The sequence below is a fragment of the Athene cunicularia genome, assembly GCF_003259725.1.
Source record: "Athene cunicularia isolate RWA chromosome 1 unlocalized genomic scaffold, athCun1 chr1_part1, whole genome shotgun sequence".
Taxonomy (NCBI): domain Eukaryota; kingdom Metazoa; phylum Chordata; class Aves; order Strigiformes; family Strigidae; genus Athene; species Athene cunicularia.
The window spans coordinates 93,379,795-93,406,539 of record NW_020799091.1 but is presented as its reverse complement, the minus strand read 5'-3'; the positions used below and the strand labels follow the sequence as shown (position 1 = coordinate 93,406,539).

The 26,745-nt window shown below is 36.3% G+C and overlaps 1 protein-coding gene across 1 annotated transcript in view; it reads left to right on the top strand.

Moving 5' to 3' along the window:
• TRAPPC10 (trafficking protein particle complex 10) overlaps nt 1-26,745 on the top strand; it is a 44,338-nt gene that overhangs the window by 5,672 nt on the left and 11,921 nt on the right. The window contains exons 2-14 of the mRNA XM_026844316.1: nt 4,072-4,153; nt 4,852-4,987; nt 6,088-6,284; nt 7,975-8,170; nt 9,306-9,417; nt 10,415-10,662; nt 12,923-13,069; nt 15,368-15,482; nt 16,615-16,691; nt 19,336-19,427; nt 19,977-20,117; nt 23,469-23,581; nt 24,639-25,153. Coding sequence (XP_026700117.1) covers nt 4,140-4,153; nt 4,852-4,987; nt 6,088-6,284; nt 7,975-8,170; nt 9,306-9,417; nt 10,415-10,662; nt 12,923-13,069; nt 15,368-15,482; nt 16,615-16,691; nt 19,336-19,427; nt 19,977-20,117; nt 23,469-23,581; nt 24,639-25,153 — 2,103 coding nt within the window. The 5' untranslated portion in view covers nt 4,072-4,139. The remainder of the gene's footprint in view (nt 1-4,071; nt 4,154-4,851; nt 4,988-6,087; nt 6,285-7,974; nt 8,171-9,305; nt 9,418-10,414; nt 10,663-12,922; nt 13,070-15,367; nt 15,483-16,614; nt 16,692-19,335; nt 19,428-19,976; nt 20,118-23,468; nt 23,582-24,638; nt 25,154-26,745) is intronic.

Below are 26,745 nucleotides of genomic sequence, written 5' to 3'. Positions count from 1 at the left end.
ACAGTAATTCTTCATTTGTTGTGTGTTGGCATCCAGATGGAGAATAAATTAATTCAGACATACATGGTATAAAAGCTGAGGTAGGTGCTCCAGAGGCTATGGATTAGCATTTTTTTCCTATAGATTTTTTTCTAAAAAATATATAATAAATCAAGTATTAAAATAGAAGAATGGAAAATATTTATTAAATTTATAATAGAAATTAGAGAAGTTGTAGAATATATTTTAAAATAGTACAAAATACATGTAATTTTGAAATGTGTTAAATCTATTAAATCTGATTAGCTTAATATTGTTTATGGAATAATTATATTAGACAAACTTAATACAATAAAACATAAGGTGCATTTCTTACTGTGTTTTAAGTGGTAAAGGATGACATTTTAATGTTACTTCCTAGTTATTGTCTCTATTGGTTATTTGGGTCTTATTTTGATGATTCTAAAGACAACCTTTCGCTAGAAGGCTGCTTTGTTTTAGTTATAGTAGGATTCCAGAATTACTTTTCTTTCCCATGTACGCACATCTTCCTTCCTTCTATTTTTCAGGTGTATCTGATCATTCTTTATACTTTGGCTAGGAGCGGCTTTCCTCCATTACTGAGAACCCTTTGAGTGAGGGCTTAGTGTTGAGACTCATCCACTGAAATGAATTTGCTGTAATACAGTTGTGCTTAGGCATCTGGCCATATTAATCTCTCAATTTGTTTTTGTGATTCTTTCTAAAACTACAAAACAAAACTCCCAAAACAACCAACCAACAAAAATGACCCCAGCCAAAACAAACACCAGCACCCCTATACCCCCACCTCAGAAAAACCCTGATAAAAAACCTACAACAAAATCTTTGAAGCAGTTCTGACATTTATGCAGACTTTTAGGGTTTGCTTTAAGTTTGAATTCCAGGGTTACTTGTGTTTTTGGAATACTTCATTCAAAGTTCGTAGAATTTAATCAGATGCAAGCAAAATTTGTGTGTAGTGGTGTGGTTGGGTTTCTTGTGTTTTGGTTTTTTTTTTCCTTTTTTATCCTTTTTATTTTGACTTTTTTTTAACCTTTTAAAATTTATTGAATATTTGGGAAAGTAGATAATGGATGGAGCAACTACTAATGCTTCAGAGGCATACATAGAGAAGAGAATGAGACTTCTACCCTGCTTAAGGTCTCGAGTCATAGGAAACTTGCACAACATCACTCCAAAACTAGAGTGATCTTTCAGGACTTTTTGTTCTGTTATTTGTGAAGGTTGTGCTCATACTTGTCTACTTGCTGTGAGGTGTTCCCCTCCCTCCCTGCAGTCCAGTAGCAAGCAGTTAACAATTTAATATGCATCTTGCCAGTCTTACGGCCCTTACAAGTCCTTACTACTGATGTTTGTCCTGTGTCTGTGCTGTGCTAGTGTTGCCTGCTGATAACTTAATTTTTAGTGTTCTTGACATGCATAGTTCAAACATGCTGATTACAGGGTCTAGTACAGTAGAACCTGAAACGTTATAACCCTTTGGGTGTTTGTAATACATGGTAGCAGCATTTGTCTGTGTTCAGTTTGGTCTGTGTTCAATGGTGTTTTGCATTGAAGATCTGTTCTCCCTTTTCTTCTAATCCTAGATGCCTTGATCATAAAACATTCTTAAGTGTATTTTATATGCCCTCAAAACCAATGCAGGAGGAAAATTTGACTGGTTTTAAAAGGAATGTACCTTTCTTAAGATGACAATATGATGTGGTTCTCTGGAATAGCAAGGTGCCTTATCATTTAGTAGTTCCCTTATATTCTGGAACAGTCTTTTTTACTCAGGATGTTGAATACTGAAACTTTTGTGACCTATATTAGATTTTTAGGTGCAGTAAAGAAAGAGCACTTTGTTGTGCTCCAGAGGTAAAATATGTGGTTCATTCTTTCAATCGGGCTCCAAGCTTCGTGTGCTATCATTTTGATGTGGTCATCATGCTGTTGCTAAATCACTAAGCCGTGTCTCACTTCCTATGAGCAGTAATGACTTGCAAATCAATAGACTGTTCTCCATGGCCTAGCTCACAGAGATGTTGTAACTTGGCATAAGACAGCATTGACAGTATGACTAACACTTGTTTCGGTATTCATTTTAGACATTCATTTATAGTCTTAAATAAGATTTGGTACAGTGCACTTAATTTGGACAGAACAAGATGAAGGTGAAGAGTCAAGAATAAAGTGCTTTCTGGAGACTTGAGGCTAAAGCACTAATAGCAGAGTGGGCTTTTTTTGTTTGTATTTTATTTTTTAACTATTCTAGGAAATGCTATCATTGAATAATAGCGATTGTGGTTAGACATCAGAAGAGCTGTTTTTTCTTGTTTTGGCAGCTAATCAGACTTCTAAAATTTGATTTTTAAAATTATTGTGTGGTGATAGAATTATCCTAGTGGCTGGTAATCAAAACAATATATAAGAAAACTGGGAAAAGGTGAGCGTACTAGAAGAGGGTTTCAAAGATAAACTAAAGAGTGCTAAGCTACTCTGGTAGTAATGCTTGGATGTGTGCCAGGAGATGAGATTGCGTGGTGGGAGGGAGAAGAAAGGATGTGGGGTATTTCCCTAGCCGTAGCTCCCTGTTCTTCAGGAAGGTAAGATCATCTTTCTGTTCAGGTTGGGCTGTACAATGGCAGATGATTGTAAAAAGGAAACAAATTGAAAACTACCAGGAAATATCAGAATTGCCTATATACCCTTTAAAATCTTAATTGGAAAATGTAGCTCTTCAGCTCAAGACATCCTGGGGAAAGGCGAGGTGGGGGGAGGAGTGGCAAGAGTAGAGTCTCCATAGTAGGAAATAAAGGAATTTTTAGAACTAAATTGCAGTTGCTGATAGAGGGAAATGCAGCCAGATAAAGATGAGGCAGTAAGGAAGAAGTACAAGGAAGGGAGCAATAGCTATAATAACTCAGGGCAACGTGCAGATGGGATATCTAATAAGTGATACCATTAAACTAGTATGGGCCAGCTCATTCTCCCAGATTTAGAGAGTGAGCATGACATAACAGATTTTAGAACTATGATTGAATGCAGTGGCAAATATACTTTTGGTCTTACTCCCTTCACATTTGGATGTACCTTTTTGCCAGATGTCAAATGACATGTTTTCTGTTTAAGTATCATAAAAGATTATTTGGGTATTATGCATTAGGTAGTATGGTTGACTGGTCACTTTGGATTCAAACATGTCTGTCAAAGTACCTTGTTCCAGAGTTTACCAGCTCTCTGATGAAAGATGCTGACAGCCATCAGAAGTTGGGAGAATTTACTTTAAGCTTGTATCTTCCTTGTCATGTCCTCCCTGTACCCAAAGGAAAAGTACAGAATTTAAGAATTTATATTCATAGACTATTGATAATATATTTTTTTGTATGGTAGACCCTTGTTCCATCTTGTATACAAGTAGCTACTCCAGTGGTGTTTCATTTCATGCAGCTCAAATGAATTAAGCCTGACCACACATCTATGTGACAGTGTAGAGCTAGCTCCAGGGGACCTGCACCATGTTGAACAGACCTGGTGTTTCTGAAGGCAGCAACAACATCATGGTGGTCACGGAGCTGCTTTGTATTAGCAGTATCCTCAGAATAATGGGGAGAGAGGAATCAAACCCAGTAAAGCACAGCACATACTAATACTGATTTTTTCATGGTAGGCCCAGCTGTACAAGGGATGTGAAACACTGTCTAATGAGTCTTGTGGTCTCGAGAATTTAGTTTTCACAGGTTTTTTTAAATATACTTTGTTTAGCCAGTGAGTCCACCTAAGGAGCTGATTGTTTATGGATGTTACTCTCTTCGGTATATGGATTATGTAGCTATGTGGAGAATTATAATAGGAAATTAAAACAGTACATGTATTATGTGTCTTGTTAAAGTGTTGTATTAGGTTGTGAGAGTGTGCAATTTAAAATCTAGTTCAGTAATAGGCTCCAGTTTCCACATAGCAGACAAAATTACATCTTTTTATTGAATGAATAAACCATTAATAGTATAGTTTATTAATCTCTTTTCTATAATTTGCAGATGATAATAGATTAATGTCTTTCACTTTTAGGTGCTGGAGATCAGAATTTATTTACTTCCTTATATCCTACACTTTCTCAGCAGCTTCCTAGAGAGCCCATGGAATGGAGAAGGTAAATTTACATTTCATTCTGTGATACTATTTCAGTGTGTGCTTCTAAACTTGGGAAAGTGTGTGTTTATTGTGCTCTGAGAAGCTCTTACCGTAAATTGAGTTGAATATAGTAACTGACTTGAGGAAAAGAGAACTTAGGTAAAGGTTATTCAGGATGATCATTTCCACTCAGCTATGTTTGCCTTCACCTAAAGAAAAATTATAGTAATGCTGTGCTTCTCTTTTTGATTTTTTTGGTTTGTGAGTTTGTCTTGGTGTGTACTTTGATGTGCTTTGGCAGCCACGTTCTGAAAGTGCCGTGCTTTCTTCTTTATGAGAACATAGGTAGAATTTATGTGGAATTGGATGTACTTTCCTGCAAAAAATTTGATATGGCACACTGTTTTCTGATTGAAGAAAAAAATTCTGGGAATTCTCTTATTTGGAATTTTGTACTTTTAGAGGTCCTAGAGATACAGACAATCTTGTAATGAAAGCTGAAAAGCTTCTAGCTCCTTTTTTTTGCAAAAAGGAGCATCTATCTCATTTCAAACGATACCAAATTTTAGTTAACTTTATACAAACTGCAGTAAGTTTAATTTGTGAGTTTCAAATACCAGAATATTTAAGTTTATTCTTCTTCCCAAAAATACATGTTCATTTTTGTATTCTGCTATGTATGTCTCATCCACTGATTTCACTTTTTAAACTTTGTAGGTCTTATGGCCGTGCTCCGAAGATGATTCATCTAGAATCTAACTTTGTTCAATTTAAAGAGGAGCTACTACCCAAAGAAGGGAATAAGGCCCTTTTGACTTTTCCTTTTCTTCATATTTATTGGACAGAATGTTGTGTAAGTATTAGGAAAATATTGGGAAAAACTGATTAATCAGATTTATAAGTGAAATGATTTTTACTTTCTGCTTGTTCTCTCTGGTATTTTCCATTTGCTTTTCACGCTTACTTGAACAATCAAGTCTTCATTGTATAAGCATGCATACCCAATATTATTGGAAACAAAACTTAATCAGCTTGAGTACTTTTTGAAATAAGTGGTATTTCTTTGTAATATTACTTGATACTAAGAGGACAAGCTTTTGAATAATCTATTTTCAGTACTTTGTCATGAAAAAGCCCAGGATCCAAGTGTTACTGCAGTACAACACACTTGCTTCATGGTACAGAAATGTTGCCAGAGTATTTCAGTTATGTTCCATTCATAAGGTTAAATCTTAAGATACATGTTTTTTCTTTAGCTCATCTTCCATATGTGTCAGGTATTAGTACATGTCAGCAATCTAAACCGAACAAGATTTGGAATGTCTTAATCCTGTTTATCTATAGTTCACTGCTTTTTGGTTGGCCTCTGTTATGAATTAATTATCCAGTTGGAGGGCAAAGGTGACATCTGATCTGTGACCAATCAAAAAGTATTCAGAACACCCCTGAGAGTTGTCTAAATTGATCTGTTTAAAACCAACACAGAAGCCAAAAATGTGCCAAAAACCACTTCTGTGTTTTTTAAATTTTTATAAAAAAGCTTTTAAACAGACTGAGATTTGAGCAGTGTTAGAAGGCATAAATATCACACTTCTGTTACTATGTGAGAATAAAACAGTTCAGCATTGTAATTTCAAACATTTTTGTTGTGAAGTTCAAGAATGTGTAAAAACTTAAGTTATGTTTAAAAATCTTAATTTCAGTAATATAAAGAATGATAGTTTACCAAATACTAGAATTTATTTACTGTTAAAATAAATTAAATTCAAAGATTATAACCTTACTATACTTTATCTCATTTGATTTCTTTCAGTAAGTGAACTTATTGTCAATAATTATACAATAATTATATTTGATATGTCTTTCTGTTTGTCTTACGTTGGAACAAAATTTGCCTTTTGAAATTGTTCAGAATGTCTGTTTGATTTGATGATTCCCCACTTCTCATCCCAGGATACGGAAGTGTACAAAACTACAGTAAAGGAAGACATCACTAAGTGGCAGAATGTTCTCAAAGCTCACAACTCAGTGGACTGGCTAATTGTGGTAGTTGAGAGTGATGCCAAGAAAAAGAACAAAACAAATATCCTTCCCCGAACCTCTATAGTAGATAAAATAAGAAATGACTTCTGTAACAAACAAAGTGACAGGTAAACATTCTTGTATCTGCAAACATTTTAACCTTTTGGCTAGTGTGCTGATTTAAAAACTCAACTCCCTGTGTAACAGGTTCCTTGCTCATTTAAGGACTTTCCTTGATGTCCCGCATTCAAACTGGTGGCACCATAAGACCTATGCTTTGAAGAAGACTGACACAAGCAATAAAGGGAGGAGTTTATTTTCAGTTCTTCCTGAATTTGTGGTGACTTGGAAATGTGTTCAAAAAAACTTTCAAGTATCTCCTACTGGCTAGGAGAGGTTTAAGAGGAACAGTGTGGTAATAATTTTTTAAAACTTCAGGGCTTTTTGTTTGCTTAAGTGCTTGCAAAAGTGTTACTAGAATTAAAGTTAGTGGGAGTCAGGTGAGAGGGGAATATGAACCCAGCAGGGCCTATTTTTTACCATTGTACTTTCTGCCTTTTCACTTAATCACCTTTCTGCTATGACATAATTGACTTAAAGCCATTTTTTTTCAGATGTTTTTATTCTAAGGAAAATAATAATGAATATGGGAAACTTTCTGTTCTCATTGAAGTCAACAAAATACGCAAATGTTAATTGTCTTCCTCATTCTGAAACATTGCACTGCATGTTATATATTACATTTTTTTCTTTTAATCTTAAGAGTTAACTTTTAAACAGGAGCTTTTTCCCCCCTGAAAATGAGTGACAGGGTAAACATTTGAAGTTCAAAAGAGTAGATGGAAGCACTTACTCTGTACCTTGGTGTGAGCTGACAGGTCAGGTTAGCATGTTATACCATGCTGTACATTGGCAGCACTTTCTCTGTACCTAGACAGTGTTTGATATATTACAGGATTATTTAGGCAAATAGTTTGAACAGCTCTGATCCAACTTCTTTTGGTTTCTAATTGATTGACTGACTTCGTTTAATCATTTTGCCATGGGATAAGATTACTTTTCTAACCAGTAATGGTGTTTTACTTGGATGAGAAATTTTCCTGCCTTTAGAGATACTAGTAGTTTTTTGAATGTTACTAAATTATGATGGAAAAACTGAGGGAAGAAAATGCTCTAAAAAAAGATTGATTTATTTATGAATTAATGGGATCTCTTTATTTTCTGAGAAAAGCAGTGGGAGTTTTAGCACATAGGATGTGTAAAAACATATTGAGGTACTGTAAGAATATATTATGGAGGATTATTTTAAGTGACTTAGGAAAAACTAACTATATGTGATCTAATGGATCTTGATTTGTATATTGCATAATTCTTGCCAGGAATAACTATGATTATTCTGCTGATTTGTATTGCTAAGCAGACTGCTTTCTTGGATAGCTACAGCATTACTTATGTTTAAGTAATTGAAATAATGTATCCATTATTATTTCAAAAAGCCCCCACTTCATAGTACTCATTTTGTGGAAAACACTTAACTCTTCTCAAAAACTCTGTCACAGACTTAAACATACATGAAAAAGTTTTTAAAAAGCTACCAAAACCCACTCAACCAAAAAAACCCCTCAAACCCCAACATAATCAGCCCCAAACAAACAAGGATATCCCTCAACTTTGTTTTTTTTCCTCTGATTAGTGTTGAATGAAAAACTAAATTTTATTCGCTCTGAATCTGTCAGGTGTGCACAGTATTCAACTGTGCATTTATATGTGATTTTATGTTTACCTCCTGAGAAGTAATTTTTGACAATCTCTTTACAGATGTGTGGTACTTTCTGACCCTTTGAAAGACTCTTCCCGTTCTCAGGAATCTTGGAATGCCTTCCTGACCAAACTCAGGACATTGCTTCTCATGTCTTTTACCAAAAACTTAGGCAAGTTTGAAGATGACATGAGAACTTTGAGAGAGAAAAGGACTGAGCCAGGGTGGAGCTTCTGCGAGTATTTCATGGTCCAGGTAAGAGTCTTTTTTTACTGAAGAAAGAACTTGAGTCCTTGTTTTAATAATGGCTTTATTTTTTGTTGTAGTTGGCTTTCTGGTGTGTATAATGTTCTGCTCATTCTTTGAAGTTTGTGATTCTTTTGGTTGTGGTAGGAAATAGGAAGACAGCTATAAAAGCAGCATTTTTAGATCTTGTTTGCATTGTTGTAATACAGTGCTATTACAGAAGTCAAATCTTTTCAGGCTTGTCAAAGTTTTACGAGGCTCAGCTGAGGCAAACAAATTGCTTCTAGAAAGTGTTTTAGTAGTTTACTGTTGAATTTTGGGTAAATGTCCCATTACTGTGCTTGTGCAAAGACACTCAAATCTGTAATAGGCATTTAGCATGAATGTTGCTATGCTTTCTTTGATTGGGTTATTATCAGTATGTACAGAGGTGATTTTTAGAAAAATGTTTATTTTGAAATAACCCATGTAGAAAATGCCTTGGATTCAGTTGTCTTTATATTTCTAAGTGTGTCTTTTTTTTTTAGCTGGTATAGAGAAAAAAAAAGCAAGAAACTCTCAATAGAATTAGAGGTCTTCATTCCTTTTGAGTTTTCTGGATCCTGTACAGTGTGCTGTTCTCCACACCAATTCCACCTCATCTTCATATCTCATTTGACTTTATGCACTACCTCTTGCATATGATATATCTAATTTGCAGACTTTTTCTACTTACCACTTTGGCTCTCTTTTCTGTGCACAACTGTACCTTTATTAATACTGCAATTGGTGCCTTCACAGTGTAAACAGAGGGGGAAAAAAATATTACTGTTATGGGAAATGAGGCTTCAGCAATTTTTTTTTTTTAACTCGAACTTTTAATAGATGTATGAACAATTATCTGCTAGTGAATCAGGATCTGGATACACAACAGAGTTTACTGGCATAGCTGTATGACTTAATCTCCTTTTGTGAGCCACCCTGTGTTAGGAAGAAATGGTACATTTGCTACAATGGCAGGTTTTCCTGTATGTGTGAATACTGGAAGGTAAAGAATGTTGGGAGTAGTTGTTCCCAGAGGTCTGTGTATGGATGGCGGCGAGCGGTAGTACCAGACATGACTAATAACAGTAACGTGCTCCTTGTATTGCTTGTCTGTCAAAAGGAAGAACTGGCCTTTGTGTTTGAGATGCTGCAGCAATTTGAGGATGCGCTAGTGCAGTATGATGAATTGGATGCCTTGTTTTCTCAATATGTTGTCAACTTTGGGGCTGGTGGTAAGTGTCTTAAAATGTCAAATAAATGTTGAGTGTATTAATTTCTTCACTATGCTTCCACTAAACAGCCCAGTGGTTTGGGTACTATATGTGTACATGGGAGAAGGATGGTATGTTGCAGTGAAGATGCACTACACAGTCTGTGCTGTTGTTTTGTGCTGTCTGCAAACTTAAGTGTAACGTCAGTTATAGTCTATAAAAGTTTTGGTTTTAATCTTTGAGGCTTAGAAGCAAATTTTAATGAAAAACCTGCGTTTAGCTCTTACTCTATGATCATTACGAAGGGAGCTGTGAAACTATAATTACCCAAGTATTGATCTGGCTGAGATACAGTTGCTGTTTTCACAGCTCACTTTTAAGTTATTCAATAAAGAGCTTCCTGGAGAAACGCATTCAATTTTGCCTCACATTACGTAATCGCTACAAAACTGAGTAGAAATATGTGCTTAATCTGCACTACTCAAGATCAAGAAAAATTACTGTGCAAGAAGTATTGAATAACTTTAAACTGTTTTCATGAGCTAAAGCATATGTTGTTACGGAACAGTTTTAATCAGGTGTGTGTTATGAATCTTGTAAAAATATAGTGCGGGAGTAATTGCAGTGAAATACATTTGCCCTGACTGAACCTGATGCTGTATCTGAAAATGGGGGCACATCTATCCATGATAGCTGGATAAAGCTTGTTTGTTTTGAACTTCGGGTGGGCTTAACTGCTAAGAAATACATTACAACTCATTGCCACTATACAAATAACGAATATGCCTAATAAGACAAGATGCCAGTGGTGTTTGAATGTTCTGAAATTCAGTTATCTAATTAACTGGAAGTTCTGCCGGGTTTTTTGGTTTTGTTTTTGAAGTTAAGATGTTAAGCCAATTATCGGTATGATAAACTTTAGAGAGAATAAGCCAGCTTGCAACCTCTGGGGGGAGTAGGAAGCAGATTTGATAGAAAGCAGTGGTTGATTCTTGGATATTAACTTTTGTTTACTTAGATGGTGCAAACTGGCTGACATTTTTTTGCCAGCCAGTGAGGAGCTGGAATGGTTTAATTCTCCGAAAACCAATAGACATGGAGAAGAGAGAGCTAATTCAGAATCAAGAAGCTACTCTACTGGACTTGCGTAGTTACCTATTTTCTCGCCAGTGCACGTTATTAATATTTCTGCAGAGGCCATGGGAGGTTTCCCAGCGAGCACTGGAGCTTCTCCACAACTGTGTGCAAGAACTCAAGCTATTAGAAGTGAGTCAGTGTAATATATTCCATTATGTGAATGATTTTATTCAATGATGATCTAACGATTTTTAAAGTTGAGATATTGGTGACCAGAATACAGTAAGCACTGGCTGTGAGTTACCAAAATGATGCTGTAATAATAAATTGTAACAGTGCTACAGTTGAATGTTTCATCATGAGGATGTCTTTGGAAGGAAATTTCGGAGACATCACATCCGGAAACCAAACCTGTGTTTAGTTAAACTATTCTAGTTTTCACCTGGAAAGTTACCTTCTTAAGATGGTAGATAATTTTTCTGCTTCTTCCCTGGATTTATTACCAGTCTCTTGAACTGTATTTCCCATCATTTAAATCTATAACAGTATCATATTGAAGAAAATAATGCAGAGTGGTTAATGTGCTGCTATGCAGGCTAGTAGTCTGTAACAAAAACCAGTTCTGAATTAGAAACAATATCTACAGTAGGACTTCTTACTGCCATGCCAGTTGGATGCTGCTTTGATTGCCTTTTGTGGTTCTTACTGTGATTCTTTTTGGTGCCTGCTGATGCTCTTCTGTGTTATGCATGTGTGTCTGGCTCTCATGTGGTGACAGAAGAGAGAGATGGAAACGAGTGACAGTGCTCAAAGCTTTTTGTCATGTTGCATGCCTCCATGCCTTACCCCTCCTCCCTCCATACTTCAGTTTCTGCTGGTGGTTTTTAATCCTCTAAAGAGGCTTTATCTGGGATGTTGTACACTGATAATCATCCATGTATGACCATGCATGTGAATTGAAATACATCTTTAAGAACAGTGTAGTGTGTGTGAGAATATTTCTGGATTTCACCTTGTGACTCATCCATATCCTTAATCCCGTGGGTGTCTGCTTCTCTCTTAGTTTCATCTGTGCTATTATAACAGTAGCTGCTAACTTTTGCCTGTCTGACATTGTGGTAGCAAGTTCCATAATTTCCATCTGTTCATCTACATTTAAAAACAGAAAATCTACTTCAGATATATTGCTGACACCTTCATGTATTCTAAAACTAACATGTAATTCCCACAGATAGTATGTTTTTTGTATGTGTTTTGTGGTTGCTTTTTCTTTCCAAAACAAATACATGCAGCCTTCTAAATATCTGAATGACCTGCAATTCCTCTTTTGCTCCACTCCAAGTCTGCCCTGTGCTTCCAGTGTTTGAGGCTCTTCTCTGAACTGTCTCTTATTTCTGATATTTCTGTTTTGATGGGGTGATCCAGACTGAGTGAGGGTGTTCAGGCAGTGAGACAGTGACACTGACCTGTGCATATTATCCCTGGTGTGACCCTTTTTCTTAATACAGGCAAACCTTTTAATGTGGCTTGACACCACTGAAGACATAGCGGAAATCTAAACTACTCTGTTCGTATGATCTTTCTCTTCCTGAAAATGTTTTCAGATTTTTTTTTTTATAATGCATTGTGCTTGCGTGTTGAACTTTCCTGTCATATTAATTACCTTATTAGTAATTATTAGTTATTATATTAAATCATAATTATATAAGTATACTAATTATGAGTTTATTATGGGTTTCAAGACTTTTGTAGTCTTTGTAAAAGGAAAATTTTTTGCATTGTTTATGAACCAGATTTTGAGACACAATTATTGTGATATGTTCCAGATCTTTAGTTAACTTGATACTTAAAATATTCTAGTATCAGATTCTCCTGTCTTTTTCTATCATGTCCTGACTGATAATCCCTTCTTGGTCTTTTTTTTGTTTTATCTCCATTATTTAATTAGTTGTTCATGACAGATGTCTTATCCTTTGATTAACAGACTTATTGTTGTGAAGGAAACTTAGACTAATTTATTTTTTTCAGGTTTATTAATCTACTCTTAGTGTACTTTTAATTTCAGTCCCAGATCTGATGTCTCCTTAGGAAAGTAGTGGTAAATTTACAGAAATTTTTCATAACTCTGCTTTCCTTAGGCTTGGTTTCCAAATTTTGGGAATTTTTCTAAGTACTGGTACCTATTAGTCCTCTTCTCCTTCTCCTTTATCTTGGTGAATGTATCAAATCTAGTTAATATAATCACTGTTCATTTGCTTAGCTGTCCTTGTTTTATGAACTGATTTATATGAATTATTCAAGAGGTAGCAAGAGTTGGCTTGTCTTTTGTGTATTCTTTAAGATCTTTCAAGAGGATCTGCTACATTGTATCAGGAAAAGTATTTTGCCGAAGTATTTTCTCATCTGATTAATGTTTATTTCCCAGTTAAATTTATCTGTTCATCTTCAGGTCTCTGTTCCTCCTGGAGCTTTGGATTGTTGGGTATTTTTGAGTTGTTTGGAAGTCTTACAAAGAATAGAAGGCTGCTGTGATAGGGCTCAAATAGATGCAAATGTTTCCCACACAGTTGGCTTATGGAGCTATGCCACTGAAAAGGTGAGCAAATGATGTGTTGCAGTTGTGGTGGTACAATTTTGAAGTAGACCGTTTGTTTCTGTGGAACAGGTTTTGCACTTTTTATTGTGGAATTTAATATGGGGTTCTGTATATTGTCTTGGATCTAGTCTAGATGAGACATCCAGGTTTATATCCCCTTTTTCCACTGTCAGATGAGGTCTGGGAATAACTAGGGTGTGTTCACCTCTGTGATTTTCCCCCCACCCCATTTTGATAATGACTGGCTAATTAAACTCCAGAACAGATTCAGTCCATGTCAACTGAGAGGGGGAGCATGAATTTCAGTTGTAGCAGGAGAAACTGTCCAGATTTGGATCCATTTACTATTACAGATAGAGATTACAGCAGTCTGTTTGCATAGTTCATTATTTCTTCAGAATGTTAGTATGGTAGTAATAGACCTCTAACTTCAGTGAAGGTGATACCCTTGGCAGCTTGTGAAAGAGTCAATTAAGTAATAATTTTCAATTTTTCAGTTACTACTCCTTACCATAAAATAAAAGTTGGGAAGTGGCCTTTTCAGTTTGGTTAAGCCCCTTTCCTAATTACATGAGTGTCTTTTTAAGTTCCACTTGCTCCATTTCTATGAAGGAGATAGTGTCTGAGGTTGCTACTGCCTTCCACTGTTGAAAAACAGTTTAGAAAGATTACAAACTCCAGAAACTAGTGAAATAGCATGTTGTGATCTTTGTGGATATTTTTGAAGACCAGCGTAAGCTCATCCTTCTGTTTGTACAACCTATAGAATATTTTCTGTTTATTTTATTTTATTCATAGTTTATTCATATTTCAGTAGACTTAGGAATCCTCTAACTGACCCTAGGAGGCCGTTGTCTTATTACAAAAGCAGGAAAGGCAATTTCACCTTGAGGAGTTACTGTTTAAAAAAAAAAGAGGGGTGGCAGATCAGAATAAAGGAAACAGAATTGTTTAAAGTTGTGATGGGTGCATCATATTCTTCCATGCTCCTTACATGTTTCTATGGAAGGTACGTACCCAGGTTGGAAATGTTCTTCCCATTCATAGCTCTTCTAACACAGTGTCCTGGTTCAGCTAGGATAGGGTTAAGTTTCCCCAGCAGAGAGGGGGAAGGGATCTCCAGGTGGGTTGTTCATACCATGCTGAAGTCAGGTCTGGCAAGGGAGCGCGGGAATTTTTTCCTTTGTGGCTTTGGTGACAGGAGCACACGGCAGGCTGTCCGTAACCATTGCGGTATTCCTCTGTATATCTTTTGTCTTGCTTACTGTTATTACTGTTTACTGTTGTTATCATTGCTACTGTTGTTGTTCAGATTGTTTATTACGCTGTTGTATTATATTTCTTCTTATTTTAACCCGGGGTTTGTGCCCTACTTGTGTCCGAGGGTGGGGGAGGCACAACAGCACTGTGGTCTCCGGTCCTGGCAGGGCTTAAACCAACACACACAGAAGGTAAAGGGAAAAATTGCTGGATAATGACTAGCAGAAAGGTAGAAAAGACTGCATGGAACAAATTTAGCAACTAGTGACATAATTAAGTGGAACTTAAAAGGGAAAAAAAAGTTAATGGCCACCCCCATTTTATATGGTGTACAGTAATGTGACAAGCTGAGACCTTTTTTCTTTTGCAGGCTTACCATGGTAGTTGATTGAGTTATTGTAAATGAATTAGCCAGATGATGAACAGAACTGAACTTCTTTAAGACAGTGTCCTCTGCTGACATCTGGGTCTCAAGTGCTGTCTAGAAGGGGGCTTTATGGTAGTTGTGTGGTGCTGTTTTAACACCATTAGCTATGCTAATCATCTCCTTTTCAAGAAGGTTTCCACCTGAATACAACACTGCGGGTGAATTTACAAGCTTGTCTAATCAGTGTACTGGAGACTGTCTGCATTTCTTGATTATACAGTTTTCAAAAATAGACACAGTTATTAGAAATTATCTTTAACAATAACTGCCAAATATCTTGGGCTTTGTCTAGATTCACATGGAAAAACAAAAGGATTTATTCTGATTAGGTGTTACACATGAAAGGACATGTGTGTACATGCATGTGTACTAATGTTGTGTCAGTAACCTATATGCAGTTTAATTCTTAATAAAATCAATTTGTACTGTGAGAATAACAGTTACTTTTGAAAGGTTCTCTACTTTCTTCCCATGGAGCAACTTTAATACAGATCTTATAAGCAATGTAATGTGACGGCAGTGGAAATGTAGGAATGATGTAATAGAATAAAAGGAGTTTTTTATATTGATTTTGTAGCGTACTGAAATCAAACATATAATTTCTCTTATAGTTAAAATCTCTGGGTTATCTGTGTGGACTTGTGTCAGAGAAGGGACCAAATTCAGAAGACCTTAACAGAACTGTCGATCTGTTAGCAGGGTTGGGAGCAGAACGCCCTGAAACAGGTATTACCGAGAATGCACTCATTTTTTCTAATAACTGATGTTGTTTGAAATACACAGCATATAAATACATCAGTAATTATAATTTCCAAGTATTCCTACGTATATATAAACATTGGTAGAACTCTGTTATCTCTTGAAAATTCTTCTAGTGTGTGTCTAGTACTTTAAATTATCAATGCATCTCCTTACTGTTCCAAGTATAAGTTTTTCCATTAATACTCCATTTATCGGCATTTAGTTAAATAGGCTTGAACAGTACTGGTTTTGAATAAAGTTTTTAATACTTTTGGACAAGTATTAAAATTATTTGAAAAAAGTGGAGCATCCTTGATTTGATGCAAATAGATAACCTACAACTGGAGCTACAAAGTGATATTATCTGAGTTGAAGTAATATTATTTGAATGACTAAACAATCAAATTTGTTTACTCCTTGTGGATTTTTAACACTTGCAAAGATATTTCTGAAGGGAAGAAGCTTTCAGATGTTAAATATGCTAGAGCAATTAATATCTTTGAAGCATTAGCTGACGGGCTGATGCTTTACTTGTTCTTGCAGGTATGATAATGTATTCAGTCCTGTGGTGCCTGTTGTATTGATTTTAAAATGGGGGCTTTTTGGTCTGTCAAGGATTTAAAGTGAGCATACAACCTCAGAAAAAACCTTGGTCTTGCTAACCATTTTCCTTTGAAGTACATTGTTTAAAGTAGTAAAATGTCTTTAAATCACAGTATACTCTGTCACGCTGATTTATAAATCCAGCAGTGAGGAGTTGTGAGAATATTAACTCTTGGCACAATATGTTATTTAAGTACAGTTGTGTGTGTTCCTAGGTTGAGTGTTGTGAAATACTGTGAGGAGAAGTTGGTACAGTTACTATATTGCTGCTTGCCTTTACACTGCTACCCTGAACATCATTCATGTGTGCATGCACACACGGAGATTTGTGAAACGGCCTTTCCTGATCTTATTTTAGAACCTGGGAAAGAAACTCACTATCTAAATGTTAGTGTTGTTTCCCACATAAAATTAGTTTTAAGTTTTCGCTCCACTTCCTACTGAAGGAAAAAGGGGGGGTGTTATTAAAATAGGCATATATTTGTGACACCTCTTGTTCTGCTTTTTTCTAAAGCCAATGCCTCACAGAGCCCTTACAAGAAACTTAAAGAGGCCTTATCATCTGTAGAAGCTTTTGAAAAACACTACTTAGTAAGTATGAGTTTTGGTTACTTAGTTTTGTGTGTTTATATTATAGACTGAATAGGGCTAAAATTTTCAAACATGAGAAGATAACATTGAGAATGTAAACCTGTATTTTGATGTCAAAGGTTATTGCTTACACACTGAACACAAGACTAATTTGTTTTACAACTGGAATCCTGTATGGGCCCCAAGTTTCAAATATTTGGATTAATTTTAATATTTACAGTTATGAGTTGGAGGTTAATGTCTGTAATTATGTATATTTCATTATTAAAAAAGCCAGTATCATGTCTATTAGTCTGCTATCCCAAATTCAGTATTAATTGAATCTTCCCCAGAAGAATATTGATGTGTGAATTCAGCTTCCTTTTGAATGGTTTAGACTTGCATTTTGCAATGGGTGGTGCATGGTTTAAGTTATACTGTTGAATTTTTTTATGTAAATGGTGAGACATCTGTGGATAATAAGGTTGGAATTGGCATAGATTGAAACATTAGGATTCTCATTGTGCTTTAATATGTATGTTTATTTCCTGAGAGCTCCTGTACTGAGGAGCCATTGTAATGATCTTCTGGGTTTTTTAAATAAAATCTTAAAAAAACCCTGACTGTCACAAGAGTGTGTTTGGGTTTTGGGGTCTGTTTGTTTCAGGTTTTTTTTCCTTAAATAATTTTCCTCTGAAATTTCTTGTATTTGCAGTACTGCTCTTAAAGTTTTCTGGGGAAAAGTTAGAGGAAAACTGAGTAGTTTTTTTTTAAATCTGAAAACTAGGTGGTACTTATTTTACAAAGTTTTATTGAAAGAAAAAGTATCAAAAGATTTCATCTGAAGATACCAGGTTTCATTTTTATACTTCATTTCTTTGTAAGATGGACCAAAATGAAAATCTTCAGAATTGCTAGCTGCTCTTACATATTCAGTTCCAACCTGCACCAGATCTCTGCTAAATTCAGCAGTATCTTCCTAAATTTAAGAAACTAATTGGGATCTGCAGAGCTTGACAATGAAATATTTGTCATTCCTGTTTGTATTTGACTGCACTTTTATGCCATGGAAATTCAGATATCAGATACACTCTAAAAGATTGTTTTCTATGTAGTTGTCACATAAATATATGCAATTTATATATACCCATATTTTATCCCTGTATTCAGTGGAGAAGTACATAGAGTTAGTTAAAATTTCCAGACATAGCTAACATAATTTATTTGCATTTAAAATTCTAATGAGTCTGGAAAGTAAAATGCAGCTTTTCAGACATGTTGAAAGCAAGAAGTGATGAGCTTTTATTACCAGAAAAGGCTTTGTTCTCATTCAATGGCTAGTCTCATGCAACAACTTTAGAATCTTTTGTAAGACTGTCAAATCTTCTGCAAGCATGTTGGCTTGTACCTTAATTTTGGGGGAATGTAACTTTTCATTTCTGTGTGTAGCTGATGTCTGAGACCTCTCTGGTTATACTGATTTGTTAAGGAGTGATCACTTAGTTGATTGTAGGATGTTGTGAGTTCTTAAAGAAGTGATTTTTCTAGGGTCTCCATAAGAAACATCAAAAATGGCCTAATAAAGGCTTTGGGAGCTCATTCTAGGTTATTTTCCTGCCCCATAGGAATAGATAATTTCTGACAGATACTCTGTAAAATCTTTAGGGAGTTGAAAGCTCTTAAGGATTTTGTTTTGAAGGACAGAGTAGTTCTTAATATGCTGAGTGAAGGAGAGTGGACTGTGGAAGGAAAGTGGCAGTCAGAAGAGGCTGTGGATATGTAAATATGATGTGAAATGTTTTTATGTATCTGGCCAGAGATTATTATATACTTTAGAAAAAAGTTTGGTGGTGGTATATAGTGTGTGTCGACCTGCTAAGTTTGTTTGTGAGAAAGATTTTGTTGCTGCTATTGTAAACTGAGGGTAAGGTGAGGTAGGTGACATGCAGACAGTGTGGCTGCATTAGAAATTAATCTTAAAGATGACTGAGAAACTTCAACATGGGATTGCATAACTTCAAGCAAAATTCCTTTAAGGCTCTCTTGTAAAAATACTTATACCATTTGCAACTTAGCATTTTGTGTTTAATTCTATGTTTACATAGCACAGACTTTTGTATACTTGATGGTATTATGTGCAGCTATAGTGAAAGTATCATGTAGGACATTCTGTGTGTAGTTGATTTGTTTTGAAGTATTAGCTGTGAGTGTCTGAGGCAAGCTCTGATACTGTTCTAGATATATTACGCTGTGGTGTATCCTGGAATTATACACTGCACAATCCTGCAGTCATAATCTAATGGCATATAGTCACTGAGAAACAGGTGCTTTCAAAAAAAAAAAAAAAAAGACAGGAGGATTCAAGTATAAAGAAGTGCTTGAAACTGTATCTCATCTATTATTTTGGTGGTTTTGAGTTGCCTTATCTAATTTTTAATAGGCTTTTTTCTTCTGCCATTTATAACACAGATATGGGATAACAGTTGTGGAAAGTGAAGATGACATGTTACAAACTGCTCTATATTGTGTGCTGGGGGCAAGGGGAAATCTAGAAAGTGACTCATTCTGGTAATTTTATGGTAGTAACTTAGTTACTGGCTATGAGTTTGTGTGAAATACCATTTAGCTAATATAAGCTTATAATAGTTTCTTTTCTTTTAAACAGGATCTGTCCCATGCCACCATTGAAATGTACACAAATATTGGAAGAATTCGCTCAGCTAAGCTTGTGGGAAAGGACTTGGCAGAGTTTTATATGTAAATGAATGTTTAAAATGTCTTTAATGCATTAGCTTTGAAATGTTTGAATATAATCCTTGAGGAAAACATGCTGTATTTAAAAATGATTTTTAAAAAGGACTTTTTAAAACATAAACATACCCTAAGTTTCAGGCTGTACTTAAGCCTGATAATCGTGATACTTTCACTGAAGCATTTTCCTGCTTTAAAATTGTTGAGTAAGCATATTTTTAGTTAATTGTCAGAAGCTTGTGATGGCGCTTGTCACATTTGTGGGAGGTATCTTCACCTCACTTGCTCTGACTTGGGATAGATCTGTATATGAAGTCTTTCATTGACATAGCATATTTACACTAATTACAGTTCTGCATGCTTAAGTGAACCGCATTAAGGTAGGCCAATATGTTGGTCTGTTACCAGCAAAATAAAGAACATAATGATTCACTGCATCTCGGTCTGCATTCATATGCAATGTTCCTCTCCCATCACCACTTTTTGAAAATATGTAGAGTTTTCCTGACTGCAAAGGTTCTTATATCACTCTCTACTCATTTCTTTGCTTTTAAGGAGGAAGAAAGGTCCACAGAAGGCAGAAGTCTATCTTCAAGGAGCGCTGAAAACTTACCTTGCTGAGGGCTGGGCACTGCTTGTTACACATACGAGAAAACAGTTAGCTGAATGTCAGAAACACCTTGGGCAAATAGAAAAGTATCCTCTAAAAGGCAGAACTAGAAAAATCAAAACTGGAGAAAATGATAATTCTGATTGTTTTCTGACATATCCCTAAGTTTTATTTAACAGTAGAGACTGCCAAACATCAAACAGCTGAGTTGTTTCTTGTTTCCATTGTTGCTGTTCATTTGGGAGAGGGTTGGGTTTTTTTGGTTTTTTTTTTTTAACGTCTGGCTTACTTGAGACCTTTTTCATGTAGTTGGTGCACTCCATTTTAAATATGTCTAGGCTCTAGAGAATGGCACAACATGGATAGTAGGAAGTTTGTCATTAGTTCAGCAGATACCATAGAGTTCTTTTTATGATTCTGTCTTTATGGAAGTTTTTATGTGGTACTGTTTTTTCATTGGTAAATACGGCATTATAACATCTTCCTGTATTAAGGAGCTTAATTCCTGGGCTTGGTTTCTGTAACTGCTACCACCTTTTTCCTGTATCTGACCTGGCAAGGGCTCTTCTGGTATTTGTAATGGTGACTTTTTCCAAAAGTTAAAACAGAGGCTTGGAAGATTAAAATCTTGTGGGTTTGGTGTTGTGTGTGGTCTTTTAATATTTTTTGCTAGTAATTATTTTTTATTTCTGGCTTTGATCTCTGCTTCAGAAGGGGAGTGGGAGTTGTTTGCTTTTAAGTTGTGTAAGAGCTCTGTCTTCGGTGTGTGAATGAAATCTTTTCTGTAAATGCCACAGAAATGCTAAGTAATACTTTGAGAGAATGATTTGGCCCGATCCTAATGTTTGACAGGCTTCAAATTCTTCACTTTGATACTCTGCATTATTTTCACACACCAACTTTATCCACTACAACTGTACTTGTTTAAATATTAAATCTGTCTGTGCTGTACTGTTCCTACTTTCAGGATAGGAGGGGGGTGTGTGTAGGGAAGAGTCTATTGACTGGCCTTAGGTGTTTTCTTGTATTTTTTTGGGCATTAGAAACATTACAATTTGAATTGTGCTTTTCGTTTTAGCCTCATATGTTGTTGCCTAAATTTGGTAGCTAAATTAAGTAACTTGGTTCTAATCTGAACTGTTGTGCTGCATGCAGGATATGATGAACTATAGCAAAATGGTAGATTTGAATTATTTTTTTGGTGTTTTGGGGGAAGGGTACTCCTTTCATAGGTGCCATAGTTGTAAACGGAATTCCTCTAGGTGTTCCAAACTAGGGTGGTTAGCTGAACAGAGTACTTTCTGCAGGACAGTTCTTGTGGAAATTGCAAGGAAAGACAGCTTTTCTTGAATGGTCTTTCTAGCTTTTTTCTAAACTGTTAGGATTTTTTTTGATTGTTTTTAATTTGCCTAAGTGACAGTACTATGAATCTTACTGTAGCTGAAAATCATAGAATACCAGGTTTGAAGGGGACCTCAAGGATCATCTGGTCCAAACTTCCTTTGCAAAAGTACAGTCTCAATAAGACGGCCCAGCACCCTGTCCAGATGAATCTTAGAAGTGTCCAGTGTTGGGGAATCTACCACTTCCCCGGGGAGATTATTCCAATGGCTTGTTCTCATTGTGGAAAATTTTCCTCTCATGTCCAATTGGAATCTCCCCAGGAGTAACTTGTACCCGTTACCCCTTGTCTTTTCCAGTGTGACTCCTTGTAAAAAGGAAGCCTCCATCTTCTTTGTAGCCACCCTTTAAATACTGGAACATGGTGACAAGGTCTCCCCTAATCCTCCTCTTCTCAAGGCTGAACAAAACCAATTCTCTCAGCCTTTCCTCACATGGCAGGCATCCCAATCCCTTGATTGTCTTTGTGGCCCTTCTCTGGACCCTCTCCAGACTGTCCACGTCTTTTCTGTATAGCGGAGACCAAAACTGAACACAGTATTCCAGGTGTGTCCTGACAAGCACTGAGTAGAGTGGGATAATGACTTCTTTATCTCTGCTGGTGATGCCCTTGTTGATGCAGCACAGCATCCCCTGGGCCTTCTTTGCCGCTGCAGCACTCCACTCCTATTGAGCTTGTTGTCCACCAGGACCCCCAGGGCCTTTTCCACAGAGCTGCTCCCCAGCCAGGCAGACCCCAGCCTGTGCTGCACTCCTGGATTATGTTTTCCCAGGTGCAAGACCTTACACTTGTCCTTGCTGAATTTCATAAGGTTCTTGTTAGCCCACTCTTCCAGCCTATCCAGGTCTCCCTGCAGGGTGGCTCTCCCTTTCAAGGTATCCACTTCCCCACTCAATTTGATATTGTCAGCAAACTTCATCAGGGAACATTTGATCCCATCATCCAGATCACTTAGGAAGATATTAAACAGCGTTGGGCCCAATATCGATCCGTGGTGGACCCCACTTGTGACAGGTTGCCAGTTTGAAAAGGAGCTCTTTACCACCACCCTCTGGGTGCAGCCTGCCAGGCAGTTCCCCACCCACCACACAGACCACTTGTCTAGACCATAACACATCAGTTTCTGTAGAAGGAGGCTGTGAGGAACAGTATCAAAAGCCTTGGAAAAATCCAGGTAGACAATGTCCACCCCACATGAACCAAGCAGGCTACTGTGTCATAGAAGGCAATCAGGTTTGTCAAGCATGATTTGTTCTTGGTAAATCTGTGCTGGCTTTTCCTAATCACATGCTTTATTTGACTTGTGATAGCTCCAAGAAGGATTCGTTCCATAACTTTCCCAGGAATTAGAAAAGCTGAGCTAAATTAAAATATGTTGTATGTTTTGTTCTTTTTTGGTTTTTGTTTGTTGTTTGTTTGCTTTAGAACTAGACTTAGACATTGTAAATGTCTACCTCCTTTGAAAATTCTTATGCTGCTTTTAAACACAAATTTTTCTGCTTCATTGAGAATGCTTTTAAAGAAACAGAACCAATAATATTTCAGTCTTAGCTAAATATTTAAATGAGCATTTGTATTCCCAGCACTCAAAAGTATAAAGAATGTCTTATGACTTAGTTATGGTAAGTGATGCTCTAACAGCTGGCAGATTCTCAGCCAAGTGAGCTGGAATATCATCAAATACTCAAGTTTAGTTCTAAATGTTGGGCAGCATAACACTATACACTGATCTTTAATGAAATAAAGAATAAAGAAATCAAAGAATTTTCTATGCTCACTGATCTCTTTGGGTGGGGGAAGATTGAACAGGTTAACAATGGATCATATTTTAGTAGGTCTGCAAAAAGTAGGTATTATGCAATATTTGCAGATGATAGTAAATCTTCCATTGTTTCTTTTGTAATGGAAGAGCGTGGTGATGATAAAAGCAAATCTTGTATTAAAAGATTAGAAAAGCAGTACTTGAACTGTCTCATTTTCAGTGAGATTTCTGAATGTTGTAGGTTTCTATTTCATGTTTCCTTAACTTTGTTAGTTATCTTCAAACAAGCAGCCTTTTAGCTGGTGATAATCACTTAACAGAAGATGAACGCAAAAGCTTTTGCCAAGAAATACTAGATTTTGCCAATCAGAAAGCAGAGAACCAAGGTAAGTCTAGTTCTTAAATACTTAAAAATTCAGCTGCTCTGATCTGATCTTTCCCTAAATGTAGAGTGGAAGGCTTTTTTTTGGTTGTTTTCATTACCTTGTGTATTACTTCTGAACCAACATGGTTCTTTTCTTGTCACCTCCAGAATATTTATAAAACTTATGCAATAATTAAGAATAGTCAAAGATGAAAGGGTAATTAATATTTTCATCCTGAATACTGGAAAGTCTTTGTTCTCCTTCACTTAATCTGTTTCTCTGCTTTGACAGCTCATAATTGATCTTGTGTTGTTTTTTTTCAATTCCTATCTTATCTTTGTCTCTGCATTGCTGGCACACAGATGACAGCACTGTGATGATACTTCTTTTGATGTAAGATCTGTTCCCATCCGCTTGCAGCTTATTGTTTTGACCATCCTACTTCTCTTCTTCTTTCTGCTTCAGTAATACTTTGTTCTCTGATATTGATCATAATTCAAATTAATACAGAATAATTCCTTGAAGACTTTTCATTTTTATGTGGAAGTTGTTCTTGATGAATGGATGCACCATAAGTAATATCTAAGTTTAGAGCTTAAGGTTTGGTATCTCCTCAGTGTTTTTTGGAATTTAGAAAAGAGAATGAAAAGCCCTTGTATGGTAAAGCTGATGACTCAAGGCACCAGTCCAATCATTAACTTCTTAAACTTGTACTTACTCTTAATTTATGGGGTCTGGGAAGTTTGTCACTTTATACTACTGTGTTTGTCTAGAACTCTTTATGCAGTAGTGAAATTCTAAACTTCTGCTTAGACACTGTCTCCTAGTTTAATTGTCTTTAATAGCCCGAGTACTAAAAAAATTGTAGTACATAAAACTGTTAGAAAACAAATCTCAGCATTCCTAAGTCTCATTTCTATGCAAGATTAAAATATTAAAGTATTTATTTGTTGTGAAAGGACTAATTGTGAGAAGTTGTTGATCTGTTTAATTGTAGGGGTTAAATTTGTAGGAGAAAAGATTTGCTGATCTCCAGCAGCACTGGAGAAGAATAAAATCCCTGTTTTTATCTCTCCAGGTCAAAAGATTATATTGCCTATGCACTCCTTTGCGCAGTTGAAAACTCTGCATTTTGACCCTCCAAATGCTGTTGTCCATGTGGGTGGAAAGTTGTCTATTGAGTTGACTTTGCTGAGCCAAATGCCCATCCCTGTCCAGGTGGATCAGATTGCCATCCATGTTCACTTCAGCATTGAAAAAAATAGTTACAGAAAAACAGCTGAGTGGCTTACAAAGCACAAAACTTCCAATGGTGTTATCAGCTTTCTAAATGAAGTTGCAGGCTTTCCTTTGTCAAGAAACAACTTGCCAGCACTGGAGCTATATGAAATGTATGAACGGAGTCCCTCAGATAACTCTTTGAACACTGCAGGAATTATCTGCAAAAATGTGCACATGCTACTACGAAGGCAAGAGAGCAGCAGTTCGCTGGATATGCCCTCAGGGGTGACTCTAGAAGATGGGGCTCATGTGTTGAAATGCAACAACTTAGTACTGGAACCAGGGGTCAATAAAATAACATTCAATACTCAGGTATGTTTTTGTAGTTGAGTGAATATAGCACTCATGAAAGAAGAGCTAAAATCACTGGCTGAGGAAGAGCATAGTGCTGGCAAGTGGTACCTGTATTGCTTCCTGTTACTGCTTGGGTGATGCCATTGTCATTGTAGCTTTCTTTTTTGTTGTTCTAGACCTTAATTTCTCTTGAAAGAAGGCTGTTGTGTTTGTGCCAAAATGTACAGGTGATTCTCCTGTTTGCAGTCATTCCAAAACTTATTTTAAATGTCTTGGTTATTGCTGCTAAAAATTAAACTGATAAATTAATATACAAGATAATGTACTACTCATGAAGTCTGCCTTTGCTGTTGAGCTCATTGAGAATAATGTTTAAAATTTTTGATGGTAATGCATTTTCTAGCCTTTAGTAAGTGACTGTGTGGTTAAATTTGGTTGATAGCCTGTTCTTCACTGTGGAGGGTAGTAGAATATTTTTTTGACTTGGTGGATGTAGTATGCAAGAAGTATGACAAAGTTAAGCCTAGCTTGAAATGTTTCAATTTAGAAGATGTCAGAATAAAAATTGCCCCCATTATTCATCTTAATCACATAATGTATGAGAAGACAAGAACATAAGGATTCTCTGCTACAGGAAGACTAAATTTGCATGAACAAACACCTGTGAAAATGGAGTGTCGCCGTTCAAATGTCACCCTCAGAAAATGGATTACAGTTCTGCTTCAGCTTTATATTGTATATATGAAACTCCCTCAATTTCTAACTTACACATGCACTCTAAGTCAGCTTAAAACTTGGAGTAATCCATTTTTCCCTCCGACTCTTCCCCAAGCAAGCTTAGTACTCCCAGTAATTGCTGAAATATTTAAGGACAGTGATGCTTATTGCTTCTGCTCACCTTGCATTACTACTGAATGCATAGTAACTGGACATTAGCAGGCCCTGAGTACCAGTCCTGTTGGGTGGTCTTATGGTGGTGGGTTGTTTGGGGTTTTTTTGTTTGTGGGGTTTTGGTTTTTTTAAACTGCTGCTCATTCTGTGGCCTTGTACTCTGCTGATCTGTGGTTTGTTTGCTTGTTCTAATGAAATGGGGAAAGGGATTTACGGGCTGACTTAGTTTCAGGAAGTGAAATGCCAAGCATTTTCGAAAGTGAGACTCCATCATCTGTTTGGCATTCCAGGAATAGGAGCTTCTGGCCTCAATTACCATGTTGTTTTGTCCTTTGGGTTTCTTTAAATACTTTCTATCCTCCTCTCCACCTCTGTAACCCTTCATAGTGTTTATTAGACTTCAGTGCTACAGTAATGAAGATCAGAGTAGGGAAAATTTGAGTGAGAAAACTTCTAAAAAATTCAGCAGAGCATCTGAATGATTAACAAGAGATGGGGCAGCACAATGAGGAATTCAGCAGGTGTTTTATAGCTGCTTCATTTTCTGAGCATTATCCAGCATGTATATTAGAGAGGGTATGGATGCTATGAAGAGAGAAAGTGTTTTGCAGTCAGGTATGGTATATATGCCTGCTACCTTTGCCATTTTTTAATTGGTTTAAGTTAGCTTTGGTCCCTTTTTGGTCCCTTTCTTTAAACTAATTTTAAAATAAGAATCT